This window comes from Leguminivora glycinivorella, chromosome 6 (genome assembly GCF_023078275.1).
Source record: "Leguminivora glycinivorella isolate SPB_JAAS2020 chromosome 6, LegGlyc_1.1, whole genome shotgun sequence".
Taxonomy (NCBI): domain Eukaryota; kingdom Metazoa; phylum Arthropoda; class Insecta; order Lepidoptera; family Tortricidae; genus Leguminivora; species Leguminivora glycinivorella.
Genome location: NC_062976.1, coordinates 9293656 through 9307940, shown reverse-complemented (window position 1 = coordinate 9307940; position 14285 = coordinate 9293656). Strand labels below are relative to the sequence as shown.

General features: G+C 36.3%; 2 protein-coding genes across 3 annotated transcripts in view; one reads left to right on the top strand and one right to left on the bottom strand.

The window, feature by feature from the left end:
- Nucleotides 1-55: 55 nt before the first annotated feature.
- LOC125226915 lies at nucleotides 56-9052 on the bottom strand. Its single transcript, XM_048131094.1, has 10 exons — nucleotides 9033-9052; nucleotides 8840-8942; nucleotides 6672-7059; nucleotides 6087-6303; nucleotides 4109-4257; nucleotides 3524-3715; nucleotides 2926-3115; nucleotides 980-1197; nucleotides 514-717; nucleotides 56-251 (listed from the first exon to the last, which is right to left on the bottom strand). The coding sequence occupies exons 3-10, from the start codon at nucleotides 6984-6986 to the stop codon at nucleotides 117-119; spliced, it is 1620 nt and encodes a 539-aa protein (XP_047987051.1). The 5' UTR covers nucleotides 6987-7059; nucleotides 8840-8942; nucleotides 9033-9052; the 3' UTR covers nucleotides 56-116.
- A 153-nt stretch (nucleotides 9053-9205) lies between these two features.
- LOC125226920 (sodium-coupled monocarboxylate transporter 1-like) overlaps nucleotides 9206-14285 on the top strand; it is a 46491-nt gene continuing 41411 nt past the window's right edge. For both annotated transcript variants that reach the window (XM_048131101.1, XM_048131100.1), the window contains exon 1: nucleotides 9206-9609. The gene's annotated coding sequence lies outside the window, so the exon portion shown is untranslated. The remainder of the gene's footprint in view (nucleotides 9610-14285) is intronic.

Below are 14285 nucleotides of genomic sequence, written 5' to 3'. Positions count from 1 at the left end.
TGTATTCAATTCAATAGGATAATGAGCTGTTGCCGACTGGTAGGTCAAAATAAAGGATATAGGCACGAATTTAAATTGTCAAGTGTTTATTTTGATGAGGTTTGTTTTCGTGTTTTTTAGAACCGGATAGCATCAATTCCGAAGCTGAAGTGGCAAGTCAGATTGTCAGGAACCGGCTGCTTGGAAATCAACGTGTCCGCTTCTGGTTTCCCTTTGGCCGCTTTCGGCGGACCTTGAGAATACTGTAGAATCTGAATATGAAAAATAAAATGAACATTTTAATATCTCTACAACATATAACAACAAATATTTTTCTGATTTACGGAGATAGCGGCACGTAAGTTTAGCGCTGAGTGAAATGTGGAGGGGATAGCTGCGCTTGGGGACGCATACTCTTCGCCCCTGTGAGACCTGTATTTTACTTCTGGACGATAACGGTCAACGCTAGAGTTTCCTGCCGCTACTTGTAGTCACATGCATATAATTCATAATCAGGCTAAACTGTATTGTTACCGCAAGGTCCCCATCGCCCCAATGTATCGCATCATTGGTGCCGAGCGAGTCGTCCCAGTGAAAATGCTGGAAGGGCTGACTCCAGTCCGGGTTTCTCAAGGCACAGCGGATGGTGGCGAGGACTACTCGGGATTCGCCCGGAGGTTGCTTGAGCGTTGTAGCGCTTTTACGCACCTTTTCCGGTTTACCTTGTTTGCCCATTATCTAAAATCAATATGTATATGAAACAGTTATATCTATATAAGGGGGTCAATTCTAAAAGGTGTAACAACGAGGCAAATTTATGGTCGTTGCCGCTAGGGACCGTTGAGGTTCCAACAGAAGATTCCTGACTGTCGGCTCTTGGAAAGTCATAATGTTGTTTCAGTGCACTTTGTTGTTTTCAAAGACGGTATGGTTGATAATCTCAGGAGTAGATCCTGCCCTAGTCGACTCTAAAACGAAGAAGAATAATGGCACAACTCACCACAGTATATACCAGTCTCAACGTAACCACCGTTTGAAAGGTATCCCTCAAGGCAACGAGGTTCGGACAGAAGATCCTGACCGTCGGCTCTTGGAAATTCATCATTTTATTCCACTGCAATTTGTTGCTTTCGAAGACGGTGTAATTAAGGATTTCTCTGGACTCTTTGGGTACCAGGCGGGCGTATACGTCAGATTCATGTGTGGTTGTTTCAAGTTCTGTTAATATATTTCAATATTTAAATACTGACTGGCAAGCATAACAGAAATAGTAGCAAAAGTATTTTTCGATAAGGTAGATTAATTGCTATTCAGCTGTAGACAACACGGACATGATAATTATAAGCTAGAGCAAGATTCAACTCAAGATTCAGAAGATAGTAAAGTAGGTATTACACTTTAAGTGACCATCAAATTGTTTTATTGCGTCCACAATGTTTTCAAATGGAAGATCAATATCCAGTTTCACGTTACTCAGCAGTGAACTATGAAATCTTCTCCTACAATAATATTTAGCGCAAGATTTAATGGGTATAGTCGGTTTGGTGCAACCGACCCTGCCTACGTTGGTGATGCTCGGGTGCGTATACAGATAGCTGCAGAATGCGCACCTAACTTTTACTTAACCGATTGGTTGCGTGACTTGTGTGTTCGATTTTCGAAAACTTTACGCAGTTACGGCGAAAAACTTAAGTCAATTAAAAAAAAACACGCCTAAAAATCGTAAAATGTTTATGACACGCTTCTTGTGTCATCCGCGCAGAAACGGTTAACTAATGAACTGCGCATCTATTTGCAGCATGCAGTTGCAGCACGTTTCCAAGCATCTAAATAAAGATACAATACAATACAAATACTCTTTTGCACACCTTGATAAAATACAACAATACAAACAAGGAATCAACACGAACAAAGGTAAACAACAGGCGGTCTTATCGCTAAAGAGCGATTTCTTCCAGACAACCTTAAGGTAGCCGAAATTGATAAATGTACATTATGTCAGTATAGGTGTCAACAAATTTGAAGAAATAAACTTATCGCACAATACAGACTAAAAAAATATATAAATAAACTTTTTAACAAAAAATAAAACCGCCTTCAAAAATAAGCGCGTTACAAAACACGGAGAAACTAAAAAGCAAAAAATAATAAACCTTTGAATTCAGATTTCTTGTCGTATTGCAATAATCTAAACATCCAAATTATAAACAAATCAATTATTTTTGCAGTCGGTACCAGACCTGTTCGTCGCCTTGCTATTGCCTGTTTGCCCCACCCAACCATACGTAGGCTGGCACCGACTCCAAAAATAATTGATTTGTTTATAATTTGGATGTTTAGATTATTGCAATACGACAAGAGAATTCAAAGGTTTATTATTTTTTGCTTTTTAGTTTCTCCGTGTTTTGTAACGCGCTTATTTTTGAAGGCGGTTTTATTTTTTGTTAAAAAGTTTATTTATTTGTTGATTTTTAGTGGTTCCTATTGATATTATACGTATCAGTCCGAATACATGTACACTAGTGAAAGAATTATCCTTTAACTCCTAACCATTGAGGAGTTGACCTTCCATCATCAGCTCAGCCACATAAAATTATTACCATCAGGCGTAAATACTGGTTTACCTTTGAAAAATACACTAAAAACATAATTACATGTGCCTATAACATTTGAAGAGTTCCCTCGATTTCTCCAGGATCCCATCATCAGACCCTGACTTGGTGCCAATGGGACCATCTCGGGGTTATACCCGTTCGATCAAAAAAAAAAATTTTGAAAATCGGTCCACAATTCTCGGAGATATCGAGGAACATACATACAAAAAAAAAAAAAAAAAAAAAAAAAAACATTCAGTCGAATTGAGAACCTCCTCCTTTTTTGAAGTCGGTTAAAAATACATAAACATACATACATAAAGATAAATAACTATATGCATAGCTACCTTACCTACTATGTCTGTTCTACTGGGCCCCGCAACTGACGGCAGCGTTTTTAGTCCCAACAACAGCTCTGACTCATACTCAGGCGGAGGCAGCATTTCTCTCAAAGACTCGTTGCGCCTGAACATCAGGAAGTTCCTTCGCTTAGAGTCCAAGAGTGGCAGCTCTAGTTCTACGTGGAACGTCGTGGTGGCACCCTTTGAATTGAAATTTTTACATTTATTAAATTAAATATTCTGCCCTGTAAAGACTTTACCTAACGAAAACAACTTTACACATTTAAGTAAGTTGGTAGGAAGCAAATATTACAAAAATTAAGAATATTTTGTCGGGTGTTTTTTCTATTAAAAATGGGCTTACTCTTTGCCACAGACTAGCCAAAGGCAAAGACGTGACCTACGATGGAGTGAGCTCGACCAGAAGATGCCTGTTCACCCTAGATTTGAAGGTTGCCAGGTTATATGACCTCGGAAATATATCCGCCGGCAAGGAATTCCACTCCTTGGCAGTTGAGTCTGAGCACATTATATAATTAGCACGAGAAGGGCCCGGACCGATTTGTAAGTAGAATTGTGTAGTAACGATTTATTTCGAATTTATTATACCTTTTCAGGTTTCGGAGGCTGAGGTATAGACATGATTCGCAGTACAGTAAAGTTGAAGTAATTGGACCGGTAGTCATCAGGGTGTGGTTCCCAGAAATCCTCAGGTCTATCCGTAGGCAGGATCTCTCGGGAGTCCAGCCATTGCAGGGTCGGTAGTCTCGTGGTAATTATGGAGCTGTAGCCCATACATACCTTGAATATACAATCAAAGAACTTTTAGCGAACATACCAATAAATGAGCAAATACCTACCTACCCAGAAAAATTAAAGTTTTTAAATCTGCTATTCTATCAATCGAAAAGGAAGAGGCCATGGTATTTCGCAGTATGTCCTCTGAGTTTGAGTGCCTGATATTGTGGAAGCCATGCTTATGCACAGTTTTTGGACCTGGAAGGAAGATGATGTTGCCCAGTCTGGGAACATGTAGTATATTACCTTATCAATGACCATGCTGATATAAGTCTACTATGGTTTTGCTCGGTGGTTAGAATAAATAGGTAATAGAGTTTATAGTAGCATTGAGATTACTAGCGCCATCTATCAGAAAATGCTCTAACTACGAAATGCGCCATGTTAGTACTTTACCGAACACGGGTTGCCAGCGAGCGATAATGCCTTGAGATACGGCAGCGTACCCACTCCATCTAGTACAGTGTCAAGATTATAGATGTCGTTGTCCGACAAGTCTAAAGTTGTGATAACTCGTGGTAGTCTCGGTAATCCTTGTAGACTATCTGAAAAAAAAAATGTCTTTGCAGAATATCCTTGTTCATTTTCAATTTTAGATTAGGTTATTTACAATATTAAGAGGGCTTTCGTGTGAAAAACAGTGAAATCGCAACCGAGCGCTTGATCATACCATGTGTGGTATCAAATTAAGTAAAGGGCTCTGCGAGTAGTTTACAAATATCTATCACATTATAGGACTTTTTCTACTCAGTCTAACAAAATATGAGAAAATGTCCAAAAGTGTTAATAATTGTGCCGGTGAAGGCTCGTCTTCAAAAAATTGACAAAAATAAATAACAGCAATTTATAATCACTAAGGCATAACAACAATTTAAGTAAACGTTGCAGAAGTAGAAAAATTACTTCGATGTGATGTAGATTTCCAAAGAAATTGTCATTTAATTTTAGGTGATTTCTGAAAAAAATTGAATTCGTCTTAGCCTCGTTTACTCTTTTTCAAAACCTTATAATAAAAATGTAGTCTGAGAAGATTGTAGTACAGGATATACAAATTATAAATTTACCTGTTTTAGTATTCAAAATTGTCCAAATTTTACAAATAAGATCGACTAATTAAGCTCTATACGTAAGTTTTTCTAAACGTGCATTAGAGAAAAATTCATAATTAATTTAGTGAGTTAGTTTTCAAAAATCTAGTCTCATAAAAATCAAGATAATAAGATGCTCTAACTGAAACTTGGAGAACGGCCACCACGGACTCAGCTGCCTACGTTGCGCCGATCGTTTCCCCAGGCACCACTCGATAAACGAAATAATTCGTCGTGCGATGCTCTCGGTAAGTGTTCCGTGCCTCCTGGAACCGCCAGGTTTGTCTCGAACCGATGGCAAACGTCCCGACGGGCTGACGCTGGTTCCCTGGCAGAGAGGGCGGTGTCTTATATGGGATGCAACGTGTGTGAGTACATTTGCTGCATCCCATATCAGACACACAGTTAAGACGGCAGGCTCAGCAGCAGAGACTGCCGCCAAAAACAAACGCCTGAAGTACTCTGCCTTGGAAGCCACTTATGACTTCGTGCCCTTCGCGGTTGAGACAGCCGGGCCCTGGGGAAGGGAGGCGCGTGAACTCTTCCGAGAGATCGGAAAGCGCCTCAGGGAGAAAACAAAAGATCCCCGTTCTGAGTCATGGCTTGTCGAACAGGTCTCCATCGCCATACAGCGGGGTAACGCTGCTAGCGTGATGGGGACCTTTGGACCCGGCATGGCCCAGAACGGGTTCCTTTAGGTATCCTTCCTACCTTTTTTTTTTATATATATGTAGTAATAATTGTTTTAAAATTATTTAACATTTTATTTTATGTAATTTGTTTTTTATACGCAAGTTTAATCATAACGAGTATTACTGCTATTATACTTCGTACTAAGTACTATAAGTAGTAATTAACTGTATATCTGTTGTGCACAATAAAGTGATTATTTTATCTTATTACCTATATATTGAAGTAAAAAACTTGAATTAAATAAATCTATTAAATAACGGAAAGTGTAGTATTTCGCCGACTAAAACTACCAATTTTACATTCTTTGACGTTTTTTTTAAAGCAGCCTTAATATAAAAGTAAAATACAAAACAATATAAAAATATATAATTAAGTACAGAATATTATTATACTTAATTGAGAAAACTTTAAAATTAAGAAGCTTTTACCAAAAGGCATTAATACCTGTTGACTTGACTAAAATTGGAATAGCTAGCTGCTCCGTAAATTTTTACCTAATTAGGTATGCGTATTTAGCATAGAATTGTTAATAATCACATCCCGTCAAAACTACGAGTGACTTTACAAACGTAGCCATTGTCTAAATGGATTACCGTTTGTCAATAAATTCCTAGCCAAGCCCAAATACAGCAAGGTTGACGGTAAGTATTCCGCGAACGTTTCAGTCTTCGATATCCGATTCGCTTGGAGCTCGAGCAGTTTCAGTCCTGGAGGAAGATATGCGGGATCGATGTCACCGATGTAGTTTCCGCACAGGTTCAATGTTACCAGTTTGGTGAATTCAGAGAGGCCGCTGTCTAAGTCGGTTATCTGTATAGAGGAATACTCGATAAAAAGTAGCCAAGACCGAATACGTCAGAACCTCCTTAGAATTACAATGATCATTATAATTCTAAGGAGGTTCTGACGTATTCGGTCTAGGCTACTTTTTAGCGTTCCGTAGAAAACTGTTCACGTAATGATTATCATAAGAGGTCATTCGGTCTTGCAAATTGGATAAATACCTACGTCTTTTTAAGAGACCGTCTGAAGTAAATAACTAAGATTTTATAGAATCTACTTATACTAATGATGTAAAAACTAACCGAAATGCAAAGTTCGTCTTGTGTTACGTTCGAGTTATTTGTTTGCCATTACTTGCAGAAAACCTATCTCTATTCTAAGCTGTAAACACTAACCTCTGAGTCGAAAATTCTCAACATCGGAACCTCCTTTAATTCTTTTTTCAAAAGGCCACGATCTCCAACCCTAACTGCTCTCTTTATAAGCCGCTCAACATTATCCGTTATACAGTTCACACTGTGGTAGCAAACCTTCCCTTCTTCATTGCTAAACCTATTTATATCCCATTGAGTTAATGGTAAAATTATCTCCCATTGGTCTTGAAGACTAATAGGAGAGTTTTCATCCAAAAATCCGCTGAGGATACTTTTCTGAATCCTGTTCTGAAGTCCTTCGCTAAAGGTGTTGTAGGTATTTCCTCTCTTAGGCATTTCGATCGATGAAACCTTCGAGCTAGGGCTTCGTGAGTCCAGTCGACACCAGTTTCAAGACGTCCTTGGAAACCTTGAAAAAAGGTACCAGCGTTACAATCAATAAATCCTTTGCAACCGAATATCTGCATATTTTATTTCGAAATCCTTATTTACCTCATACCTGTTTGTAAAGATTGGTTCTAAATATTGTTTAAAGCTACAAGGTAACGGACCCAATCATGGACAGTATAAGAAAAAAATTCGCCTGTTTTTGATATTTCACTGATAAATGTAAAAATTCTACCGCTAAGCGTGTTAAATCTTGAATGTCCTATCCTTCTTTTACATTTCAAGCGTATTGCAGAATAGATACTCCTATTGCTTTCTTCATAGTTAAAAAATTAAAACTAGGTGTTTTTTCTCCAATTATGGACGGCAGTTCTCCAGTAATGGATCCCCCATTATGGACAGTGAAATAAGTTTAAAATTTTATTTTTTAAGCCAACTGATACTCAATGAGTCAATTTTATATACCCCAAATAAAATTAGTTTGGGTTATTTTAACATAGGATTGTTTCTTGTAATTTTTGCTTTTGTAAATTGTTCCTTGTCCATCATAGGAGGTACGCAGTTTTTCGGGTCCAGTAATGGACACTCGCAAAATAACGCCATTTCTTTATATCTTTGGAGCAACAAACTAGTATGTTTTATACCTTATCTCATGCTTAATGCAGTAAGTAAAACGCATTCAAGTTTACACAGTGTATTATTTTTTTATTATTTTATACATGAACTCAACTCTCTTAGCAACATTACTAAGAATTCGTCTTGAAATTTTTTCAGTAAACTGGTGAATTTTATCTTGTCGCCAAATCCTTCAGAAATAACAGAATTAATTGAAACTTCAAAATGAAACAGCTCTACAACTCTAGTTTATGGTACATAGCCGTCAGTTTTTAGAAACTTATTTTAGATACTTATTTTTAAGGATTTGTGTTTTTTTGTCCATAATGGCATCACCGTCCATTATGGGGTATTTTACCTCATAAGTATTATAAATAATTGCTGCTCTCTCTCTCTCTTGTTACCTCATGTTGGCTGATAGAATTTACTTTAAAATGATCAATCATCATTGATCATTTATGTTCAATAACGTTCAGTTAGACTTTGTAAAAATACAGTTAGTATTTTCCTCTCGTTGATGTCGGTGGAAAAAATTACGTTTTAATCAATTATTTAACTCTTGTGCCTAGAAACTCGCGCAAAGTTCAAGATTTTACTTTTAGAACACACACGATATTGTTTTGGACACATAAGTACATAGGTACATTTTATGCATTGGACTGACACAGTTTCGAGTCGCCTAGGACTAGGACAACTAGGTGATAAACAAAAAGTACATGATAAAGTTTGGACTTTGGGCACGTTTGACGACATTCTTATTCAGACCGATTTTCAGTTTATTCACACAATGCTGCGTTTCACAAATTTGTATGGTTTTAATTTAATTTATTATTTAAATATAAATATCTGTGAAATATTAATGTTTGTAACCATATGAAGACTTTAATTACTTATTTATTCTGTATAGCGTACGTAGCCAAATGCACAAACCGCACTAAGATAATATCGTATCTCTCGCTCTTCCGGATAGGCGCGACAGAGCCAAACTGCCTTTCGATCATCATCTAAGTCAACTCGGAACGATTGTCATTTGGCTAGGCTGCCTGAACTGACCAGCGGGTTATTGCCCCTTGAATGTATGGGTATTAAACAGTTATGTTTTACTTTTTGCTGAGGGAGACTAAAATTATCTACAAATATGTTAGCAATTGGTGAAACTTATATATAATTATAATGTAAAGTAATACCTTCTAAAATATTATCGGGTAAGAAAACAAGACTGGAGTCACTTATTGGTGGACGTATAATCGGCGGTGGAGGTTTTTTGACGGGCTCTTTTGGCGGCATTTTCTAGTGGATAGATATTTTGATTGGAGTAAATGGACACAATTCTTAAATAATCGGAAATAAGATATTCAATCCATGTAAATATAAAACAACCTAATTCCTGTAAATAAAAACTTCAGCAGTGTCGTGTCAATATAGTGTCAATGTTGATTTTCCATTTCCCATGGATTTCCCTGTCGGTAAAGCAGTGCTCAGTTAATAGTTACTCTAAACTAAACTAGATGGCGCGGTAGTAGTTGTGTTTATTCGCGACTCGCGACACAAGACAGCGGTCAAAGTGCACGTTGTCTTCTATAAAACTTGAATACATTCTGTCGTATGAACGCCGCCTCGATTCATAATGTAGCTGGCCTCCGCCGCGGTGGATGCCAACTGTAAACATCTGCCGATATTATCGGACTTTTGTTATTAAAAATCGCGTGTGAAATATTAACCTCCTGAAGTCTCTGTAACGTGTGCTGTGCGCACTGTAATAAGTTGATGACATTGACGTTCGTCAAGCGGGAATTTCGAGTGAAGTTTTTTGATGAATGTAGTGTCCCGCGTCGGATTTAGTGTTTGTTCTCGGAGTTTGTGGAGTGAAAGTTGCTTGAGATGCGGTTATGGAGTGGCAGTAATGTTGCGGACAGTTCTGCTCGCCCTTGTGTGATTGGCAAGACATTGTACATAGGTATGTGTTTGCAATTCAACTTCCGGAATACAGGTGGAGAGGTAGTTGTTTGTTTTAACTAAGGCGAAAAGTACTTGTAGGTCCGTAAGAACATTATATCTACTTAAATATTGGTCTAGGCTAGGTATTTGTGTAATATTCTAAAACTAGTAATTAACGACGCCAGTAAATATTATTTTATTTATGTTATTATTTAGAGTTGTAGACGTAGACACCTAATATCGAATTCAATGAAGTTTTGTTAATAAATCAGTAATAAGTACATACTTTTCGTACTTTGTCCTGACCTACAGGTATTTGGGTACGTAGGTCAAACTAATTACTAACTGCACCGAATCAAACGTTAAAACACAAGGTAGCTCTAGGTACCTGCTTAGTGATGCTGATGTCTAAATCATACATCGAGGTTTCGGAATGATTTATATGTACTAGCAGAAAACATAGATTTTCTATGTACTTATATATCAGTATTTTTAATTCATGGTTTATAAATTAGTTTACTAAACAAAGTTATAAATACACAACAACAACTTACATCGGTAGTAGTAGGTGCCTAATATAATAATAGGGTTATTTAATGTATTAATTTAATTATGCGCTACAAATAATTCCCTTTTATGTTGTGGTTTACTAATGGGTGAGATTATTATAGGCAAAACTTTTGATATTCATATTTTAGGTTGTAAGGACAATATCAGTAAACAAATCGTAGTGCCTTGTGATTCCATTTAAATACCAATAATTAGTTGACTGAATTTTAACTAAAAAGGTGTCTGGCTATTTTATACTGTCATTTATTATTCCCCGTAGGTGCGTAGGTTTTCGCAGACTACGTCGGTGGCAAACAAGCATGCGGCCCGCCTGATGGAAAGCACTACCGTAACCTATGGACGCCTGCAACTCAAGAAGTGTCACATGCGCGTTGCCAACCCATTAGAAACTTGTATTGCTTGTACTCTCCCTTTTGCTGTGTGCTGTGTTAAGTACCTACATAACAAAAAGGAGTGTACATACAAGTTCCAAGGAGGTAGTAGGTACTTTGGTACTTTGTGTAGGGCAGTAGGGCAAACCTCTAACTTGTTCAGGATATCTATAGGTACATTCAGCACGAATATTCAGCAGTAGCGTATCTGTACCTGACTTTTGAGTATCACGTATTGTACAACCTTTAAACCGCTTTAATTATTGTGGAAATAAAAATAGAAAAGGTCCCAGCCATATTTGACATTAGGTAAATTTTCTACAACAAATTTTTTAATTTACGAATCGAAAGTTTTATTTGTTTCCTATAAATTTCATTGGCGTCATAAAAAGTAATACATACTATGTTAGTAACTATATAGATTTTATGGCTAGATTATTCAGAAATTCTTTCCTTGGATAGTTTTCGGTGTAACCCTTCAAAAGGCTGAGGATGTTTGAGCGAGATTTGTTAGTAAAATCCTCTCGAATCCCGCCGGAAACTCAGAAATTGGCGAGTGTGATGCAATTTTATAGTGAGCTGAATAACTAAAAAAAAGTCGTCCCGTCCCGTCATTATATAGGTTACTGTAGAGGTGAGTCGTAGGTTGCTATGCGATCGTGTGTTGCGTGATTTCGCTCGTCTTGATTAAATAAATGTAAACAATGGCTTTCTCATTACTTTTGGGCGACATTTAGTATTTTTGGAAGCGAGTAGAGATTAGTGTCCGACTAGCTGAAATACGGGGTAAAGTACAATTTGTCTAGGTTTTTTGATGTTGAAGGTGTCGATATAAAAGGTACTTAGGTATTTGAATTGTATTAATAATCCTAATTTTGATGTATAGTGTGAGGTGTATTTAACTTATATAATTTTTATGGCATGCAATGAAAAGACTAACGAACAAAAGGCAAGTTGAATATCTCTTTATTAAGATTGATACTCTACCAGTCAACCTTTGGACAGTAAAAATGTAAATCATGACCAATTTCGCTGAAACATTTTACACATTTGTATTGCACATGCACAATTGAACATTGTCATTGAAGCCCTCAATGTTCGTTCACGACATGCGAAATAAACTACTAAAATCTTTTCATCTTGGAAGTGGTTCGGATAATCGGTATTTCAAATTAAAAAGTATCGACCATAAAATTAATCATAAAATACAAGAAATTACTCATCGATCGGTTAAATGTAGTTGAAACCGGATACATCTTAGTTAAAAAGCGGGTTTAGAAGGACAGGAAAATGCAAGAAAAATGACACGTGCAGTATGGAGTATTTATCAGAATGTGATTAACGAAATCAGTAATTTTGTAGTGCTTCTGGTTTACCTACTGGTGATTTGTTTCATCAAGTGAGTATTAGCAGACGCACACTTTTCCATAAAACTAGAAAATATTGTTAGTTTCGCGAATACCATTGGGTGTAAATAAATAATTTTAGTTATGTTGAATTAACATTTGATAGGTGTTGTGAAAACTGGAAGTTTCAAATTGCGGAAGCCAGACAGACGGCTAAAATATCGGTCAATAAAATATACCTATTAACTCAAAAGAACTGATATTTTGTGGAGGGAACTAAAATATTACTAATGTTAAATAATGATAGCTGAATATTTTTATTATCACCTAGATGGGTGAAACATTACTCAACACACTGAAGGATTTAGTTGCATAAGGCGATTTTTTACTGGCGTAGGCCTGTTTGTCACTGACGAAGTATAAAAACGTTTTTCTACTTGTCGACTGTAATCTGTCAATTAGGACACCATAGACTAAACTATAAGTGCTAACTTTTCAGTGTTGGATACTCTATGGCAGTTCCAACTCAATTATAATAAGCTCATTATAGTTGACTTTAGTTAACTGTAATAATTTCAAAAATAGAACTTTATACAATTTCTATACTAATTTGCGATACCTGGCAAATTTTCCTGCATCTGAAACACATTTTTTTTTATCTGTCGCGTTATCGGCTAATCAGAGACGGTTATTACAAACAATTGGTTGCTAGGTAATTCGAAGTTGATACAACGGTGAACGACTCTATTAACATTAATTTTAACTTGCATGAATGATGATATTTCCGTCCATTGATGATGAAGATGATGACTCGTAGAAAAAGTATTGTATACAATAGTGATATAATTAAGCTTTTCACTCTCGTACCGTACTATTAGGCCACTCAGCAAGCTTCGTGGCCTAAACATGGTACTCGACTGAAAAGCTTTGTATTATATCACGATTGTATAAAATACTATTTTGACCTTCAAAAACGTTTTTGTTTTTCGTATGAGATCGGCTATAAATAGATGAAAGGTTTAGGCCGTTTTCACATTATCCGATCCGATATCGGATGTCGGACCGACATCCTACATCCGATAAACGCTTCCGATAGTGTCGGATGTCGGTCCGATAAAACGCATTGTTCCAAATCAATGAAGTATGATTTTGTATCAAAAAATATTTAAAAAATGTTTTATATTTAATAATTATAAGCACTATGTCCTAAATATTATATTGTAAAATTAAAATAACGAGCATAAAAAATACTCAGTGTCAGGCAAAATAAATAATTTTACATTCAACTATATCTACTAAAAGATGAAAAAACTAGTATCCGCAATTCGGACCGATGCATTACAAGCTTCTTTTTTCCATGGAAATTGTCAACTATTTTGAATTTCGATCATTAGCAGCTGTTTAATAGACGCCATTTTTGTCACGCACACTACTACAAACGTATACATACATTATATACGCACACAAACAAATATTATCGGCCGACAACTGGCGGGGGGTCCGGCATGCCAAAAAATGTCGGAAGCGTCCTGCCGATATCGGCAGTTCGATGGTGCCTCGGACAAAAACTGTTGTAGGAAAGTGCCATCGGCATTAAATCCGCAATTTTTGCGTTCTATATCGTTTTTTAGTAATAGTGATCTATTAAATACATAAATGAAGACCTGGAAGCGCATAAATCTTACATTTTACATCCTTCCTACATCCGATATCGGATAGGATAATGTGAAAACGGCCTTACAATATGAGTGATCACTCGCACTGTGTCAATATTTCCTGATGAGACGATAATTTAGTACCTATCTAAGGTTATTAATAGAACGTTACGCATGAATGGGGAACTCTTTTTGGCAGTAGTATCTTTTTAGTCATCGAATCTTGTACGTTTTTTTTATTTATACATTACTGGTAGATTGTAATTGTTAATCTATTAGATATCTCACAATACAACATACGAAGTGTAGTCGGTTTCTTTCTAATTTTATTAAAATGTTTTCTTATTTTATAATTTTCGAATAAAAGGGCTTAAATTCGTTCTAAAACTATTTCATTTCTATCATTTTGACTGCAAAATGAAGACGATTGACTTTAAACTACTTACATAATTATATCAATATAGAGACCTATTACATAAATTTAAATCGATCGTATCTGTATACATAGGTCACGAGGAGATTAACCCCAATACACTAATTATGTATACATTATGTATAGTGTATACGGTTTATACCTAGTTAGTTTAAATGTTAATTGCAAAACTGGTAGACATAAAACACAATATACACTAATTATGTATACATTATGTATACATAGTGTATACGGTTTATACCTAGTTATATAGTTTAAATGTTAATTGCAAGTTGACTTAATAAATAATGCTATGAATGTGTTTCTGCTCGAAGAGATGC